At 46.0% G+C, this 19,903-nt stretch overlaps 1 protein-coding gene and 1 long non-coding RNA gene across 2 annotated transcripts; both read left to right on the plus strand.

Annotated features, from left to right (window-relative positions):
- The first annotated feature begins 10,333 nt into the window (after positions 1-10,333).
- On the plus strand, positions 10,334-11,747 carry LOC142578552 (uncharacterized). The gene is made up of 3 exons (XR_012827219.1): positions 10,334-10,472; positions 11,270-11,344; positions 11,413-11,747. It is a non-coding gene; the product is annotated as an uncharacterized LOC142578552 (long non-coding RNA).
- A 4,081-nt stretch (positions 11,748-15,828) lies between these two features.
- Positions 15,829-18,036, plus strand: LOC142578551 (uncharacterized). The gene is made up of 2 exons (XM_075687919.1): positions 15,829-16,318; positions 17,283-18,036. The coding sequence occupies exons 1-2, from the start codon at positions 16,067-16,069 to the stop codon at positions 17,595-17,597; spliced, it is 567 nt and encodes a 188-aa protein (XP_075544034.1). The 5' UTR covers positions 15,829-16,066; the 3' UTR covers positions 17,598-18,036.
- The last annotated feature ends 1,867 nt before the right edge of the window (positions 18,037-19,903 follow it).

Consider the following 19,903-nt stretch of genomic DNA (forward strand, 5'->3'; position numbering starts at 1 on the left):
GATAATGAATACCTTCTTCCGCAAGCGGGATAGCCGAAAGTGGACGTGGATGAGCCCGAACGGCGAGACTAGAAATGAAATAGACTTCATACTCTGCGCTAACCCTGGCATCATACAAGATGTGGACGTGCTCGGCAAGGTGCGCTGCAGTGACCACAGGATGGTAAGAACTCGAACTAGCCTAGACCTGAGGAGGGAACGGAAGAAACTGGTACATAAGAAGCCGATCAATGAGTTAGCGGTAAGAGGGAAACTAGAGGAATTCCGGATCAAGCTACAGAACAGGTACTCGGCTTTAACTCAAGAAGAGGACCTTAGTGTTGCAGCAATGAACGACAATCTCATGGGCACCATTAAGGAGTGTGCAATGGAAGTCGGTGGTAACTCCGTTAGGCAGGATACCAGCAAACTATCGCAGGAGACGAAAGATCTGATCAAGAAACGCCAATGTATGAAAGCATCTAACCCTACAGCTAGAATAGAACTGGCAGAACTTTCGAAGTTAATCAACAAGCGTAACACAGCTGACATAAGGAAGTATAATATGGATAGAATTGAACATGCTCTCAGGAGCGGAGGAAGCCTAAAAACAGTGAAGAAGAAACTAGGAATTGGCAAGAATCAGATGTATGCGTTAAGAGACAAAGCCGGCAATATCATTACTAATATGGATAAGATAGTTCAAGTGGCTGAGGAGTTCTATAGAGATTTATACAGTACCAGTGGCACGCACGACGATAATGGAAGAAAAAATAGTCTAGAGGAATTCGAAATCCCGAAGGTAACGCCGGAAGAAGTAAAGAAAGCCTTAGGAGATATGCAAAGGGGGAAGGCAGCTGGGGAGGATCAGGTAACAGCAGATTTGTTGAAGGATGGTGGACAGATTGTTCTAGAGAAACTGGCCACCCTGTATACGCAATGCCTCATGACCTCGAGCGTACCGGAATCTTGGAAAAACGCTAACATAATCCTAATCCATAAGAAAGGGGACGCCAAAGACTTGAAAAATTATAGACCGATCAGCTTACTGTCCGTTGCCTACAAAGTATTTACTAAGGTAATTTCAAATAGAATCAGGAACACCTTAGACTTCTGTCAACCAAAGGACCAGGCAGGATTCCGTAAAGGCTACTCAACAATAGACCATATTCACACTATCAATCAAGTGATAGAGAAATGTGCAGAATATAAGCAACCGTTGTATATAGCTTTCATTGATTACGAGAAAGCGTTTGATTCAGTCGAAACCTCAGCAGTCATGAAGGCATTACGGAATCAGGGTGTAGATGAGCCATATGTAAAAATACTGGAAGATATCTATGGCGGCTCCACAGCCACCGTAGTCCTCCATAAAGCAAGCAACAAAATCCCAATAAAGAAAGGCGTCAGGCAGGGAGATACGATATCTCCAATGCTATTCACAGCGTGTTTACAGGAGGTATTCAGAGACCTGGATTGGGAATAATTGGGGATAAAAGTTAATTGAGAATACCTTAGTAACTTGCGATTCGCTGATGATATTGCCTTGCTTAGTAACTCAGGGGACCAATTGCAATGCATGCTCACTGACCTGGAGAGGCAAAGCAGAAGAGTGGGTCTAAAAATTAATATGCAGAAAACTAAAGTAATGCTTAACAGTCTCGGGAGAGAACAGCAATTTACAATAGGCAGCGAGGCACTGGAAGTCGTAAGGGAATACATCTACTTAGGGCAGGTAGTGACGGCGGATCCGGATCATGAGACGGCAATAATCAGAAGAATAAGAATGGGCTGGAGTGCGTTTGGCAGGCATTCCCAAATCATGAACAGCAGGTTGCCGTTATCCCTCAAGAGAAAAGTATATAATAGCTGTGTCTTACCAGTACTCACCTACGGGGCAGAAACCTGGAGGCTTACGAAAAGGGTTCTACTCAAATTGAGGACGACGCAACGAGCTATGGAAAGAAGAATGATAGGTGTAACGTTAAGGGATAAGGAAAGAGCAGATTGGGTGAGGGAACAAACGCGAGTTAATGACATCTTAGTTGAAATCAAGAAAAAGAAATGGGCATGGGCAGGACATGTAATGAGGAGGGAAGATAACCGATGGTCATTAAGGGTTATGGACTGGATCCCAAGGGAAGGGAAGCGTAGCAGGGGGCGGCAGAAAGTCAGGTGGGCGGATGAGATTAAGAAGTTTGCAGGGACGGCATGGCCACAATTAGTACATGACCGGGGTTGTTGGAGAAGTATGGGAGAGGCCTTTGCCCTGCAGTGGGCGTAACCAGGCTGATGATGATGATGATGAGCATGGAGGAAGTAAACTGAGGAGAGGCCCTACCCCCTCCGCGCGCTAGGAGAAAAGTGTGGAGGAAATGACGTAGTAGGTTCTTTTTTTTGCTGATTTTTTTTTATTTCTTTGCTGTAGCGGCCACGCTTTTCGGGCCACAATGGCGGCTTTGTTATTGTTCTGTGCGCTCACATGTGTTCTTCCTTAGGTTTCGTACCGTGGCAAAGGCGCCGTACGGGCAGGTTTGCGTTGTTCTCCGTGTTTTGTTGCGCTGCGTTATCTGTACCATGCTCTAGCGGATGTTGCTGTGGCCAGGTGGGACAGGAGGAACTAAAGTTCGGGAAATGAACGCGCATGCAACGCTGTACGCAATGTACCGCGCCACGGCAACGGACGAAGGAATATCCGCGGTAGCGACTGTATCCGCGGGAAAGTTCGCCCTCTTTGGCGGAATCATGCTAACGTGGTAACGATTGTTTTGTATTGTTGCGGAGCACGCGCGTCCGAGCAGCCCGGTTGCGCGCAGCGCGGCGTGGTTTCGCGAGAGATGTAAACAAGAGAGGAGAGCTGGCCCGATAGGCGGAGCAACGCCATGAACAACGCCAACTTCCGGCTTCACTTTAGCTTCACAAAGAGTGACGTCAGGGCCTCTCTTGAGATTCCTTCCTCCGTGATGGCGAGCAAGCAACTGTGTCCCAAGCAAGTCGCTGCTAGCCGCCAAAATCGGAGATAAACAGGGAAAGAGTATGAACATGTAAGACAAGAAACAGAGGTAAATGCTACATCGAATGCCCTATAAAAAAATACAACAGCTCACTTGCTCGGGTAATATCAGCAACAGCAATCCCACGAAAGATGAAACAATTTTTTTAATTTTGTTTGCGATCGATGCATAACACTAAGCGGCCACTGCAGCAACAAGCGTTTAGAACGAGTTTAAACGTTTTCGCCATAAGAGTAAAGAAGTGCTGCCAAGCTGAGAGCACACATGTGCCCCATTCACAAAAACAAATTCAACAAAGAGCAACAGCACTGAAAAACGTGACAGGAGCTGCAAGGCATAAGCAAACGAGCTGCTCCAGCGTTGCGCCCAAGTGTCGCTCGTGATCGCTAGCTTGAACACCATCCGGTTCTTACAGCACAACTAGAACATGCTAGCTCATAATACAGTAAGAAACTGTAAAATTGTGTTTTGGCTAAGATGAAAAGCTGAAATAGCTCCAGGTCCAGCAGCGCGCGCAAAACTAGAGTGCAGTAGGTCACTCTAGCAAAACTACGAACCGGAACACGCCTATGTTTGTTTAAACACCACAACCACGTGTCCACAACTTGCGTTACTTCCATGCGTGGCAGCAGCATATGGAATTTCGCTTCTACCACACGCGTGTCACCAGTCGCCGCCTTTCGCTTACACCATGCATAGCTTACCCAGTGCATAGAAATAGCTAAGGCGGAAAATAGACCTCTGTATTTGGCCTTCATGGACATAAACGGTGCATACAACAACATGAGCAGGGAACTCCTGTGGAACATATTAAAATATGAAGGTATCGGTCATGGGGTAATTGATTTTCTACAGGAAATATATCCGGAAAATAATGTTGAAATAACATGGGAAGGGATTAAGAGTACGACAACTGTCGAGGTACACAAAGGATTAAGGCAAGGTTGTCCTCTATCACCGCTGCTGTTCATGTTTTATATGACAAGTATGGAAAGAAGGTTACAACGCAGCAATCTAGGGTATAATCTGTCGTACAGATTAGGCGGAAAGGTTGTTGAGCAGCGACTACCGGGTTTAATGTATGCGGACGATATTGTACTGTTAGCAGAGAGCCAGGAAGATTTGCAAACTCTGGTTAATTACTGTGGAGACGAATGAGACAGTTTAGGTTTCAGTTTTAGTGCAGCTAAGTCCGGTGGGATGTTTTTCAACGATACAACGGATCAGGAGCTTACAAGGCCATGAAATACCCCGAGTGGCCGAATACAAATATCTCGGGGTATGGATAAACAAAGGGCAGATGTACACGGAAAAGCACGAACATAGCAAAAGGGGCGAAGAGGTGCCGGGATAATGAAGCATAGGGTATGACGTATGAGGTACTGAGAGCTACTTGGAAGGAGTAATGGTGCCGGGGCTTACTTTCGGGAATGCGGTCCTGTGTTTAAGGGCAGAGGTTCAGTCGAGACTAGAAGTAAATCAGAGAGATGTGGGAAGATTAGCACTAGGTGCCCACAGGAAAACCACAAACGAAGCAGTACAGGGGGATATGGGCTGGGCATCGTTCGAAGCACGGGAAGCTCAGTAAAATCCTATACGAAAAACGCCTGAGGAAATTGGACGATAACAGGTGGGCAGCAAATGTATTTAAATACCTATACAGAAAGAGTGTTGACTCACAATGGCGGAAAAGAACTAGGTAACTAACCAGTAGGTATGCCAGACACGAGGACGGAGAAAGACAGAGCATTAACCCTTTGAGGGTTGATTTTTTTCGCCTTATGCGACCACCCAGGGTCGATTTTTTTATTGCACATTTAATTTCTTCAGAGGGACCTATTTCGAAAAAAATTTACCGTAATTTTTCTAGGGTGACCGTAAGGTGAGAAAAAAAAATGTTTTGCGTTGGCATATATACTGTTTATTCATGAAAAACAATAAAAACTAGCAAATAAGTTATAAGAATTAAAAAATTGGCGCATTGTTATACACAATGTCCACACGAGAAAAATACACAAGAAGAATGCGCACACGAAAATTTTTCGCAAGTCTCAAATGTTCTTCTTGCACTAATATTTCTTCAGCGTGTGGTAGTCCTTGAAGCATGGCTCCACACAGAGCGGTTTGTTGCACTCAGCGCAAATGTACGTTGCGTTGTTGCGACGTTTTGCCGTGGGAGGCAACTGCTGAATAAAGTGCCAAAAAAGGAAATGCATGCACGGCTGCATCCTTCGTATGCGGATCTCTGTGAGCAACAAACGAGCGAGTAACAGGCGGTCACCCTTTGAGTGATAAGAACGCGATAGCCATCAGTTTTTCGAGCAAAAGAAGCCCAAACCGCGTGCGGAACAAAACCAAAACTAACCGCCGCGCGCCCGCGAGGGCGCCAATGCGCGAGCGGTAGCAGACGCGTCGGAGCAAAAGAAAACTATACAACGAAAACCGAAAGAGAAGCGATAAAAAAATTCCATGTATTCCCGCATAGTAGCAGCACATGCCAGGCAAGAAAAAGTTAGGAAATTAGCGCGCGTTTTAAATGTACAGACGGAGCCGCAAATATACCGCATCGACCATTTTCGGACCTGTTCGCGGCGCCGTATATTCACGGCATGGACACTCAAAGGGTTAAACGACAGGTTAAAAATGCGTAAGGTAAAAATTGGATAAATTCAATGGAAAAGAAGCATAGTGTTCAACTATATCGAGACTGGAAACAGCAGATGAGGAAGGAAGCGTTTTATGATAACTCAAGAGGCAGTGCCCTTCTATTTCAAGCTATAGGTCAGGGTGTCTTAGAACACGGAGCTATAAAAAGAAATTTAACGAAGCGGAAGAGACATGTGCCATAGAGAAAGGAATAGAACAAGAGCGGACACTCTCATAGAGCCCAGCGGCCCAATTGACTGCAGCGCACCAAGCCGCCGGCGTTAATACTTGAACCACGCTTCCGGTTTCGGTTTTATGCGCGCGCGTTATGAATGCCAGCTGGCAAGCGTCACGCCGGCTGCGCGTTTTCTTTTTTTGCTTCTACAGCATCGACCGCGCGCGGTTTTCGTGCTAAATCGTTTTATTACTAAGTAAAAATGATTGCGGATGATATTTACAAGCCTCCATTGAATATGCGCCACGTGCAATTTCATAAATATGCAACAGGCCTTGTGAAATGAGTATATGTTAATTTTACTTATATAAATGCTCGTTGCAGGCCTTTTGTGCATTCATCCAACGTTGTGGCACCAGGTAAGCAGCATTAGTTCCCGTAGGAAGCTCCACCAGACGACGTAAGCTGAAAAAATTAAATTACTAGCACGTGTAATTTTGGTATTAACGTGCAAGAATATTGCGTGTAGAGGCGAAGCGTGCGAAAGTGGTGAATGGGTGGCATTCCAAGCAAAATCAGTTCGCTTTTACATACACGGCGTAGAAAATACCCAACTCATCCCAAACACCGTACATACCACGAAAACATTCTATTTACAAGCATTCCCCTCTTTTCGGGCCTTATTTCCTGCACTTTAATAGCACGAATACACGGGCTGCTGCGCGTTTCCAGGACTTGGCTACAACCGACGCGATAGCAGGCTACGAATACACAGAGGTGGCCACAACACAGGCTCTCAAACAGACAATGCTGGACGCTCGCAGAATTCCTTCTACTCGCATTTAAGACAAATGCGTCGGTTCAAAGCTTGCCTTCAGTCGTTCAGAAGACAGAATTTTAGAGTTACAAGTTCCTGGCGTTTGAGCTCCTTAGCGTTATCTTTTGCGCGTTCTGCCGGCGCAAGTAACACGCTCCCGTGTTATCACTCTTGGCAATTGCTCGTCGCGTTTTCGACAAGCGTGAGTACCGAAAGAAGACAAATTGGTTGCGTGGCCATAAAAATTGTCACAAACTTGTAGCAGTAAGATTCAGTACGCGCCAAACTGACTGTCGCCACGGCCGAGCTGCTGTTCGTTGCGTCACGACAGGGGCGGCGAGCGTGCCTCATAAGTAACAAAAAGTACTGAAAATAATTTTCAACAATGCTGGGCGTCAGAGAAAGCGCCTTGACCTTGTCGGCGCATTAAAGCGCGAAACTGCACACCACGGCCGAGTTGCTTGTCGCTAACCGCGTCACAGCGCCAGGCGCGCCCGCTGCGCTTGAAAAGCACCCCAAAAAGTAACGAAATTAGTTACAATAATGTTGGGGATCAGAGAAAGCGCCAAAACTTGTCGCAGTAAGATTCAGTACACGCGAAACCCGGTGAAAGCACCCTGTCGGCCCACCACGCCCAAAAACCGAAATAAGTTAAAATAATATTAAGGCTCATAGAAAGCGTCGCAAACATCTGCCAGTACGATTAATTAGTACAACTTAAGAGCGCCACAACGGCCGCGCCGTTTTTCGTTAACTGCGTCACACGTCTAGCCTATAGGTGCGTTGCCGTAAGCGTAATTACTTGAAATGCGTCGCAGACATTCTAACAAAGTTTCTCACCTTGCCGTAGTCCAATGGTGCAGTGGTGCCATGTCGAAGTTCAGGAGGAACGCAAAAATTCGCCGGGAGCCCACCAAACCAGGCTAAATCCAAAAATAGAAAAAGAGGCCGACGGTGACCGAACAGGCCAACACTCAAATGCGCGGGCGGTCTCTGGTCCCTCTCGCTTCGGCGGCGTGTGTCCATAAAATGGAATAAAGGTGCGTCTGACGAATGACGCATGCATCTGGCTCGTCATTCACCTGTGGCTAGGCAACGGAAGTAACCGCAAAGTTTAATTTAATTTATACGCAGGTATTTTTACTTTTGCCGGGAAAGAAAAAAGAAATTCTGTTAATCTCATTTCATATCTTTATTTTTTTTTCGATGCTCGCGGCAGCAAACGGTCGGCGTAAATACTCTAGCGTGACGTATTTCCTGTTGCCACTTTTCGCCGAGTGTCCCCTCTTGTTATATTTATTTATCTATGCATGTACATGTGTGTGGTAAATCTGTAGAAACCATACAGTATAGCAACTCTATGGTAGAAACAATAGAACACCTCGGGGCTCTATTCTCGACACACATGGCGGCTGCACGGCCGCCACTATCCTCCATGTTTACTCTCTGAATGGCTGTGGAGAGCTCACGTGCCTTGAAATTTGTGCCGGGAAACGGAAGTTTTGCGAAATGTCATTTTGCGTTTTCATCAAGGTGACGAAACGTGACGTGGAGCTGCAAATTTTATGGACTAATGCATCTTTTTGGTCCTTGGCAGATATATTGTGATGTTAGCGCTTCAAAACGAATGTGAGCGGTAGCGTGCAGAAGCCAGAGCAATGCATCTGCAATTGCACGAATATGTTGTGGCGATCCAAGATATGCGCCATGACAGCTTGCTAATTGGCTGAAGGAATATCTCGTGAGGAGCGTCACAGGAAGGGCTGTTTCGTAAACGTCATTTTGACGATGCGTGACGTTACGCCGGGCCGCCATTGCTGAGATCTTCCGCCATAATTTCTGCTGCGACGAGCAGCGCGAATTATGCTAATGAGCAGCCATATGCAATGGCAGCCGAGAGGAATGCGTATCGCCACATTTTTCCCGTCGTTTGGCGCCACGAAAATCTTTTGTTCATTACGCGCGCTCGTAGTATTTGCATCGCTCTCGGGTGGTGTTGGCATTTGTGTTTGGGGCCATCATTTTTTAAAAGAACGTGTTTATACGAAATAATATTGGTTGAATATAGCAAACTTTCGGCAATGTTGTCCACTTTTCACTGCTGCATTTGTATTGTAATCAAGATTAATGCCTTTTCGCACAATCAAAAGTTATGACAACGGCCTCTTTCTAATTTATAAAAAGAAATGTACGCAAGGCGGCGCCTTGAAGTTTCCTCCCGCCATAGAGTCAGTAGAACAACTCTAGAAAAAAAGCTGGGCCGGAAAAGTGGGAACCTCTAGGGCGCCGCCCTGTTGCTACTGGTCAATGCGGCCAGCGCAATTACTATTGAAAGAGCTGAAAACAAGTACAGGTCACCTTATGCTTTGTCATCTAAAAACGCATACCTGATGGCTTTATGAAGGTGGTACGTTAATATTAAGTTTACAAAAAGCGGTCGCTAAGTCCGTGACTTATGTAAATCACGATGTAGTACGCATTCATGCAATAAAGGTGACGCGAATTTCGGTTTCGAATCTGTTTTCTGGAAGCGTAGTAGTTTCGTACAGTTTAGGTTTGACATGCGACCGCGCGTCGACATCGGACGCTATGGCACACTCGTGCCTTATGTGCCACCGAAGCCCCGAAGTGCTCTGGCATATACCTTCACATGTAAGTAAACGAATGTTTCTCCTTGTTGAGAATATCACGCGAGTAGGCAGCTCTTGTGGTGCATCACAATCGTTTGAGAAGCGTCACAGTAGAGCATTTTTCTGCATGCTGAGCGGTGTTTTTATTTGCAGGTTTCCCTTCAGTAGCAAATTGCTGGACAGGCGGACCAGCGCACCGGAATCGTACTGGCGAAGCCACAAGCAACTCAAAGAATCTGTTTAATTGTTGCACTTTGAACAATCATGCTTCTACAAAGGCAACATCAGAAAAACAGCCTGATGCCGAGTATTTCTGTGCCACGAAATGATCAAGAGGCGAGTGCCTAATGCGGACGAAATCGAGTGCATCGAGACTTAGAACGACAGAAAGCTGAGCTAGTTGGTAAGGATTCATTATGCAAAACAGAGGTGAGGCGTGCAGACAGGACACAAGCGTAGAGAAGTGGGCGGCGCTCGTGTTGTTTGCTTGTAAATACTCTACTCTTGTGTCCTGTCTGCACGCCTCACCTCCGTTTTGCATAACGAGTGCAGCAACCCACATATTAATAGCGTAGGCGTTTTATTAACTGTGCAATATTTTCAACACTTCCTTGCATGCCATTTCATGTGGCATATCTTTTCTGGTCACAAATTTGTGCAGCGAATCTATTTGCATGATCTACTCCGGGCCTGTGGGACCGTTCACTTGCACTTGATGCAGAGTCTTTTACATGCATCCATAAACTGCAAATACGCACATCAGATCCCTGCGAGCTGTTTCAAAATTCAATTATTTTAGCCAACAAGCACAAATGCAATACTGACATAATCTCAAATACCACTAAGCAGCTGGGACACATTTTTGTTGACCATACTCGCAGGTAAAATAAGTAGATCATGTGGACAGCTCCAGCTCATTTTCCTTAAATAAGTGTGTACAAGGGGTATGCAAAAATAATTTTTTTCTCGCGCACCGATTATTTTGCTGTATAAGCAAGAGAACCCACTACGTTAGTGTAACGTATCTTGTACATCACACTAATATGTGCTTTAATTTACCAAGTGAGACGAGTTACTATTATGGCTCATTCAGTCATATCACACTGCAAGTTGCATTCATCAATCTTCAATTGGATTTTGCAAATGTTTAATGAAACATGTTTCCCTTTTATGCAGATATGAAATGGCAAGCCCTTCCGTGTGTTCCAAAGGTAAAATTTAAGCTCTAAATTAAAGAAGGCATTTCTAGTTAGAAACAAGCAAAAAATGAATGCAGAGTATCAGAAGCCCAAGGTACAGAAATTATGAAAAGTGTCGAATGATTTTAAGGAAAGAGTTGTATTTGAAAATGCAAGACTCTTTAGTGGAGGTCAAGCAAGTCAATATAAGTAGAATACTCTGCAAAATTATGCGAGTGAGGGGATGTCAAACAATGGGTCAGTCAGTGCATTGTTTTTCTGCAAAACAAAAGCTGATGATTGTCATTACATAAGTCACTTTAGCATCATGAGACTGCTGCTTGATAAATTCAGAAATAAACCAAAAAACAAGACACGCAAAAATAAAAAACAATTTAATGATGCTCTCTCCACACTGGGATAAATAAAATCAAACACATCTAATGTGGACATATCAGACGCCTTGTGAAACACTAAAGGAAAAATTCAGTTTCGAGCTATGGCACTTGCCGCGTAGATGTGGGGGGCCTTGCACTAATAGTGATAGTTACCACTGCATTTAGAAATTCAAAGCATTCATGCAGACAAGGTTGATTCTTTATATTTTTGGCTACCACTTCAAGTGCCTCCACAAAGTATTACAATGCTGCATGCAGCCATACTGAGGATCTCGCAGCAACACCTGCAGGTAAAAAGCAGAAGCAGTCAAAGTGCTGGTGTGTACTGGACACTATGTTTGAAAACTTTTAGGCAAGAAGAGTGCAAGAAGCAGACATAACTGCATTTATTTCCATAATTCCCCATTTGAATGGCCTTTTCTTTTTGCTTAGACAATGCCTACGCCTAACCACAGCAGCTCCCTCATACAGACTCCGCAAGCCAAGAGGCCGTGGAGGCAAATTCAGGTAAGAGGCAAGAAGCAATAGCACTGGTATCGACATTCATCTAATTTCTTTCTTTTTCTTTCGTTTAGGCAGCCAGCACACCTCGAACAGCCACCTTGACTGCGGGTGTGTCACCCTAGTCGCCAAGGAAACATTTGAGGGAAAGCGACAGGCAATGTGAACAGCCACTTCTTCATGTAAACGATACTCTTTCTCTCGGATGACTTCTATGCCTCACCACGCCAGCACACTTGTGCACAAAGATGCTGCAGAGGCACGTGCAGGTCAGAGTCAAGAAGCAGTGGCACTGGTGTCGACATTCACCCAATTTCTTTTTTTTACACTGAGGCAGCCAGCACACCTCGAACAGCCACTTTGACTGCGGGTGTGTCAGTAGATTCCTGTTGTACATATGCTCAGTAAACTTGAACTTGATAATAAACTTGAAGGCAAATGGGACATTGATGCATTGTTTTTTTGAACATTTATTGTACACATACAATATATGTTACACTTTGCAGTGCTACAGAGCGTATTTTGAAGCTTCCCCCTATATTTTGCACCTTTAATTACGTATGTGTTGTGTGGCCCTCAACGCAGTTCATGTTGTAGCAGCTGCTTTGTCAGTGTATCGCACATTGGCTTAAGCTCGTGATATGCACATACTTCTCTCACATATACGAAATAAGGTTCTATGTAGTCCTCAGTGTTACAACAAAAAATGAAAGTAAACGATCCGATCGTGGAATTGCGTTTACTACAGTGATAATTGTAACAACGGGTGTGCGTTCCGCCATGGCTTACTAGCGCTAGTAGATCGGGTCATGCCATATCAACAAACCTGTCAGTAATATTTTCGAACACGGTGCTTAGGAACGTCCGAGATTGTGAGACGTGTGCCTTTTCGGCTGACTAACATCAGCAGCGACATCGCGGCTGAGTGCGGACATACGCGCTCAATTTAAATGGTTTTATTTTTCACGTGGAATGAACCACGAACCACAGTTACTGAAAAGCTGACAACTTGAACTGGTCAATCCGTCCATAGCCTCCTCTATATTTCAAAAATGAAGGAGGCCATGATCCGTCATGGCAAGGAATTGTATGTATACATAAAGAAAAGGGGGTATGTGTGTGTGTTTGTAGTGGGGGGTATAGGATTAGGGCGGTACGAAAAAATGTACCAACACCGACCTCTAGACCCATTCCGTTAAGGTACCGTAACAAAGCGTATTATGCATAAAGTTCATACAACCAACTCCGATATTACTACACACGCCAGGCGACGCGAGCTGCATTTGCCATGACGCATTCGCGATTGCACCGGATACCCTCCATATTATTCTCGTTAATCGTGCTCACTGCACCGAGGCAGAGGAAAGATCATGGGCGCAGGTGCCTTTAAAATATCTCGACCTTGCGAGGCACTGCTGCGCGTGCCAGGGGAGCTGTCCGTGCGAACACCCCCTGGCACACACCTGCTTCGGCGGCCCCAACCTACGTACCGTTCTGCTTCGAGCTTTGATCCCCCCACTGTCCCTTGGGTAGGGTGTTCCTGCGCCGCCTGCTTTATTATAATCTCAGGTGCTCTCCTGAGACTTCCGTTTGTCGGTTACATGTGCCCTACAGCTGGATCAGTACTTATAATAATAATAAAAAAACCATCTATCGTCGCGACGATAGATCGCGAAAGCGGCTTTTGCAACATACCGCACCCGTGCGAAGAGAATTACGGAAAGCCAACGAGGAATCTGACCACAGCTTCGAGCTCGTAAACCTCGTCGAGTGACACTCTTGCAACAGGCGTGACCGTTGAAAACCGCATACCGCCGGAAACTTCAACAGGATCATCCTTCGGTTGCATAACTGCCACCTGTACGGCCAACATGGACCACACCCACACCGTCCCGCAACATAGAATGAAGAACCAACTTATAAAGCCCAAACACACGACTGCACGCACACATCACGACACTACAAGTGAGACGCCATGCTGCTACCTACGCTGCTACGGTTGCCGGATTAAAACTGACTACTGTCACCAAGTCTAGCAAGCGTCTCAGGAGCTGGCAACCTCGGCGCGTAGCAACATGGCGGCGCTCTTGCGGTTCCCGATTTCAATGCATGGGTTATTACATGGGTAGGGCCCTATGCGTAGCTTGTCTTCTAGAGTCAGTATAGTAACTCTATGCTGAGGCCCTAGGGTTCAGAGATAACAATAGTCATGTAAATAAATATGCGGTGGAAATTAGCAAAAAGCGATTGGAGGCTTGGTGTCTCATAAGCAGAGAGGTGACATAAGGTTAAAAGTGTAGGAAGACGTACTTAAAGAAAATGGCTAATTTTTTTAGCTTACAACACAGTTAAACAAAAATAAAAAGCTGAGCATGGTGACAATTGCCACCACCCCGTTTCAAAGGGGACACTCCTACATTCCATCCATCCATCCATAGAGAAAGAACTTTCTTTTCTGCGCGTATAGCATGCGCGCCACTAGTTACCGCGCTCGTCTGCTACCACGTTCAGCCGCACGCGACGTGAACCGACCATGACCAGTAATCCGCACAGCCGAGCGCTCTTCGTGAAAGCGGATGGCGGGCCCATGTACTTTTCCATGGTGCCCTACTCGGAGCGAAAGGAGATACGCCAGCTTATAGAAAATGGAGGCGGCGTTCTTTTGCGGCTGGATAAGAATCCTGACGTCGTCCGGTTGGTGCCCACTTCCATTACAACGACGGAAGGCCCCGATGACGCTTTCTCTGCCATTTACATACGTGCTTGCGTTTACAGCAAGAAGCTCTTTCCTCTGAAAGAATTCATATTGCCGAGAGTGTCAGCTGCGGAGACAGACGGAGATTGCAAGGTGCGTAAACTGCGCTCCGTTCGCTCAAGACGCGAGTACACGCTTGAGGAAGAAATTGCAATGGCGAAGTACATAGCGAACAAGCCCAGTGTCCGTGTACGAGGCAACGCTGTATACAAGGAAATGGCTGCGGCCTGTGCTGTGCCTGGCGGTCACCCATGGCAATCCCTCAAGCAGCATTACCTGAAGAAAATACTTCCGTTGAAACATCTGTACGAGTCACCTGTCGCGAGTAAACTCGTCAAGAGACATGCCCGCGAGGCGCAAGAAGCGCGTGACGCCGCGCCGAGCGCCACTTCAGAGCGCAAGATAGTTAACGTTGAAGACGGCAGCAGCGATGACGAACAGTTGCCCAAGCCGCGGGGAGCTACTGACGGTGGAGTCGAAAAGAAGTCCGTTCGCCTAAGACGCCAGTACACGCTTAGCGAACAAATTGCGTTGGCGAAGTACATAGCAAACAAGCCCAATGTCCGTGTCCGTGGCAACGCGATATACAAGGAAATAGCTGCGGCCTGTGCGGTGCCTGGCGATCACCCGTGGCAGTCACTGAGGCAGCATTACCTGAAGAAAATACTCCCGTGGAAACACCTGTACGAGTCACTTGTCGTGAGTGAACTCGTTGAGAGATACGCCCACGAGGCACAAGAAGCGCGTGACGCCTCGCCGAGCGCCACTTCAGAGCGTGGGATAGTTCTCGTTGAAGACAGCAGCAGCGATGACGAGCAATTTCCCAAGCCGCGGAGGGCTGCTGACGGTGGAGTGGAAAACTGGGATACCAAAATTGAAGTTATTGAGGAAACAGAATGTCAAGGTGCATCGTGTTGTTCACAGGACTGCGACACACCCGCTGTGGGAAAACATCCCAGTAGACAGCGCAGAATGAAACACAAGAAGCTTTTACTGTCTGCTGCATCTTTTTCGGGCAGTTGCAAGAAAAGCTCAAGTGAAGTGTCTCCTAGGAACAAAAGTAATGTCCCGACATGTGGGAAAAACAGTCGCGATGACGGCATTGTAGACTCCAGCCAAACGGCTGATGAGGTTGTTCCTAAGAAGTGTGCGATGCCTACACCTCAAAGAGTGCACAGCAAGACTTCTAGTATGCAAACTCAATCTCATCCTGATAAGCGAAATGATGGTGTGGGAATAGCAGATTCACAAACTGCTGCAGTATCGGAGACCACTTCTGGAAAAAAACATGTGCTGCAATCATCTCGAAGGAAGTCCAAGAATGCAAAGCAGCAGGACACGCCTGCTGATGAGAGCACTCATGGTCATAGTATACCAAACAGCGATCTCTCTGGGGAGCTGTGTGTCTCAGACATTGTTGGCATGCAACAAACCACCCAGCCATCACCACAAAAGAAAGTTGGCACTGCAACCTCCCAGAAGCATACTAGTGGCCATCTTAGCCCATCACTGCTTTTCCAGAGTCACGACTGCACTGCCTCGGGAGTCAATGAACAGCAGATGTCCTATGCCAGCAAGCTTAGGTCCTTTCGGTTGACTACAAGAAAGCCAGTGCCGAAGCCCACGGAAACCTTGACACTTGCTTGAATATACAATCCACATTTTAATCGACTACTGCTACAAAGGACAAATGTCCTCGCGTAGAAACCTTTAGTGGACAAAAGCCCTTGTGATCGTTCCAGAGCAAACGGCCAAACACAGCTAGGCAGATTGATCTTGACGGCCATTTGGATGAGCTGCCACATTCGGAGTCTACTGATGGCATCGCGGCAACAAAGGGCTTACGTTCTTCAACCGAGTCTGTCTACCGCACAGCAGAAAACGAGGGCACATCCCATGGCACTGAGCATGTAGGCAAGCATGGCAAAAAGGTACCCTCGGCAGAACAGCTAGCAGGGCCAGATCCAACAGCGATGAAAACACACAGGAAAGCATTGCGAGTGCCTGCATTACGTAGGAGTGATAAAACTTCACCGCCTTCTAGTGAGAACGCACATTTTAGCAGCACTCATCGAGCTGCAGGTTGTAAACATAAACCGAAGTCGACGCCAGGAATCAGCAGTGGGACATCAGGTTTTGACGGTGCTGATGCCCTGCTTGTGAGGACTGAAGAGCAAGCATCTTCACTTCATGTCTCATCTGGGGTCAGCTCTGAAGAACATGACGTGAGTTTCCTCCTGGCATTGATTGCAGATTCTTGGCCACATGTGGAAAAATTGAGCTTGAAACTACTGGTGTTCTGGTATCTCTGGTTGTTTAGCACCAATAGATGTCAAGAAGCTTGCTCTATCATGTTATTAGATGATGTGTAGCTAGCCTTTGTTAACTCATCATATTTTGTGCCCAGCACAAGGTAAATGTTGTGGACTGTAGTTTACTTATTGGTTTAAAGGAATACGCTTAAGAAAAAGTTTGCTCTTAGAAGAGACTTGGCAACCCAGAAAAGATGCAAACAAAAGCCAGGTGGGCGGACAAGTTGTTGCACTGGCTTTTCTTGACGTCATGGATATTGATATAGTTAATTTTTTATCAATAAAGCTCTGGACTAGATTATAAGAGCCAACGATTTTACTTACCAAGTCTTGAGAATGTTTACATTGCCACATCAGGCCTAATACGAAAAAACACTTTACTACCCGTGATGCCACACCACAGAACACCTATATGCCACACTGGCATAGTAGGACTGCTAACGTGAAATTCGATGATGGTGCTTTCACTTTCGAGTTCTCTTCTAATGATCGAGTTATTACAGTAAAAATTATTAAAGAGAGAGTTTTGAAAGGATGACTAATCAGGCTAAACTGTTCTGTGTTTATCTGAAGTGTCTCAACGTCACTTCACACATCATCACTGGTGTTTAAGTTCGTCAAAGAATAAGCCTCCCCCTGATGTCTCCAGTTGCTTTTGTCCTGCATCGGCGTGTTCCTCCATAGGCCCACAAATTTCCTAATTGTCACCCAATTCTGTATTGCACTAATCAGCACTTTCCATTCCTTCATATCCGTTTCATTACTGTAACTTATGATTAGTTCGGTTTTGTGCATTACATGGAATGTCCAGCTTCACTTGTGCTTGTTTATAATGGTATTGTATCCCACCGACATTCTCTGTTCGATCTCTCCCCAGGCAACCACAGCTACGCCTAACGTGCAATGGGAGCTCTCCAGGCTCCTCACCGCTCTTGGGGAAGGGAAGAGCCGGCTGCCACACACCACATGCCCCCTGCAGTATACGTGTCCTCTGACGAGCTGGTACGCCCAGTCTGTGTGGGCAGTCGTATCGCTCAGTGTCTTTCTGGCCTTCCACGATGCACCACTTCAGGACCAGTCAGGAGGTATCACCGACCCCGTTGTGGCCATGGCACTGGAATGGGCATTGCGCCACCAGGAACAGGGTGCCAAGAAGGCGACAGCAGTGCTTCGCAGTGAACGTTATTCCTAAGGCCTTAATCTATTGCCGCTCCAGTGAAAAGACGTGATGCGATGTTCTGAAATTTGTACTGGTGACTTTGATGACAGTGCATCATGAAATTTGCCATGTGAAGCATCATCATTTGAGGAAAGTGACTTAGCCTTCTGATCTGCATCCTTCTTTCTTCTTACTTTTTCTTCTTCCTTGTATTGAAGTTGTCTTAATTTAAGTTATTATTTTAACCTTTTATTACACCAAGAACATCTTTCTTGCAGAACAATTTGACGAGCCCTTATTCTTGGCCAAAAATGTTAGAATAACGCTCTGTCTTCCAAAAAGAAAGAAAGAAAACGAGGTCATATCTTATGAGCTATATACATGCTGTGCATCATATACTTGACCAGGAGCTTTTATTCTTATATGCCACAATAAAGAAAATTGCAGGCCCCTGCTGTTCATTTCCCAAATACTATCTGGATAAGCAGACATTACTAGCAAGAATAATTTTGCTAATTACCTAAAATGTGCTAAATAACAACTCTTCACCTTAGGGAGCATGTTGCAATGCGTAACTGAAGCAGGGCAGTTGTGAAGCCATGTCTCCATAGCAGAAATCCTAAGACTAGCACCACTTTCAAGATATGTTAACTTATGTGGTAAGAAATACCTTGACATTAAAGAGACACTTTTAAACACTAATATGGTTGGGCACAATTGTAGAGACGATCAAGGGAAACACTAAAACAGTTTGTGCCGACAAACTATATTCGCAGTATTTCCTATTTGGCCTCATTGGCTCAGCAAAAGTGCATGGAACTAGCCAGGTGCTATCTTTATCGCCTTTAGAATACAATTGTAGTCAAGGCGAGTACGGTAGCGCGATTAAAAGACGGGGCAAAAGAAGACACATAGGGACACACACAGCGATGCATTACCAACAAGCCCATATTGCAACCCTAATGTAGTCAATTTTTACCAATGAACAATTAACCATGCTGGCAAAATCTGATGTAATGGCAAGCTGCTGCAGGAACTTCAAGGTGGCCTCAACGCCCATTTTTTGTTCTTGCGGCTTTTTCTGGCTTACCAAGCCTAGTCCTGGCGTAAGAGGGGCTTTTTTTTCCCCCTAGAAGAGCTGTTTACTGATACAGTGCAATTATTTTTCTCGTAAGTGTTCCTTTAAAGGGCCCCTCACCAGGTCTGGCCATTTTGAGCTGACAAGCGCAGAGCATACATTGCAAGATAACGATCGTATCTGCAAAGTATTACATCGCTAAGCACCCCGGAAAGATCTTAAATTTAAAGCCGAACGCCGTTTTCATTTCTCCTCGTGGCCGCCGCGCTCCAAGCCGGAGGAGGACGTACGCGTACCTGCGCCTACGTACTGTCAGAGCTGCGATCGCGCAAACAGCTCGCTTTTCCATTCGTTCGGTTGTCCTCTCGTGATTCGGTGCCCGCGCGTTTTGTCACGGACGCCATTGCGCCAGGGCAGCCAGGTCAGGGCCACAAAATCATAGAGTTTCCTTTTTGTAGGAAACTCTATGCACAAAATGACCTGAACCATAGAGTTTCTCACTATAACACCTAGAGGGTAATCTGGCGCCACCGTCTATGGGAGTTTCTTAAGGGGGCCCCGTGCCGTCATGGGAATGACGGTATATGTGTCTGCGAGGCTCGTGTTGGCTGGTGTTGTAAGAGGCTTCGTCTAAAACGTGGATATGGCTACGCAAATAACGCGCTCTCAAAGTAAAATCTTCATAAAATGTTTCCATTCACGCATATTACATCTTTACTCACCCACAGCGCATGACGAAGCGAAGAGAAGCAAGAATAGACGACCAACTGTTTCAAAGCGAGCGCGAACCTTGTCGTCTGTCCTCCAACTTTAGCGGCCCGCTGATACTTTTTACGTAACATGTAGTCGCACACACAATAACAACTTCTCATAGTTAAACAAAACATGTTTTCGCGTAATAATAAAGCTAAAACAGCTTTTCACGTGCTGTTCTAGTAGAAAATGAATCATGGTGACAGACGGAACGGTACTTGCCAAGCGCGTCTTCAAGGTGTCCTGTCTCTACGAGAACGATGCCAATCCGAATCCACAATATACCGGCATTCCCATGCATACCACAGCGCAGCAGCGCCAGATTTCCCTCTAGGTAATGTAGTGAGAAACTCTATGACCTGAACATCGCCCCATAGAGTTAGTAGAACAACTCTAGAGGAAAAGCTGGACCGGAAAAGTGGGAACCTCTAGGGCGCCGCCCTGTTGCTACTGGTCAATGTGGCCAGCGCAATTACTATTGAAAGAGCTGAAAGCAAGTACAGGTCAC

This window comes from Dermacentor variabilis, chromosome 4 (assembly GCF_050947875.1).
Source record: "Dermacentor variabilis isolate Ectoservices chromosome 4, ASM5094787v1, whole genome shotgun sequence".
Lineage (NCBI taxonomy): Eukaryota > Metazoa > Arthropoda > Arachnida > Ixodida > Ixodidae > Dermacentor > Dermacentor variabilis.

Coding starts and splice junctions, on each gene's coding strand:
- LOC142578551 (XM_075687919.1), top strand. CDS start 16,067: ATGAAAACACACAGGAAAGCATTGCGAGTGCCTGCATTACGTAGGAGT. Junction 16,319..17,282: donor TCAGCTCTGAAGAACATGAC/GTGAGTTTCCTC, acceptor ATCTCTCCCCAG/GCAACCACAGCTACGCCTAA.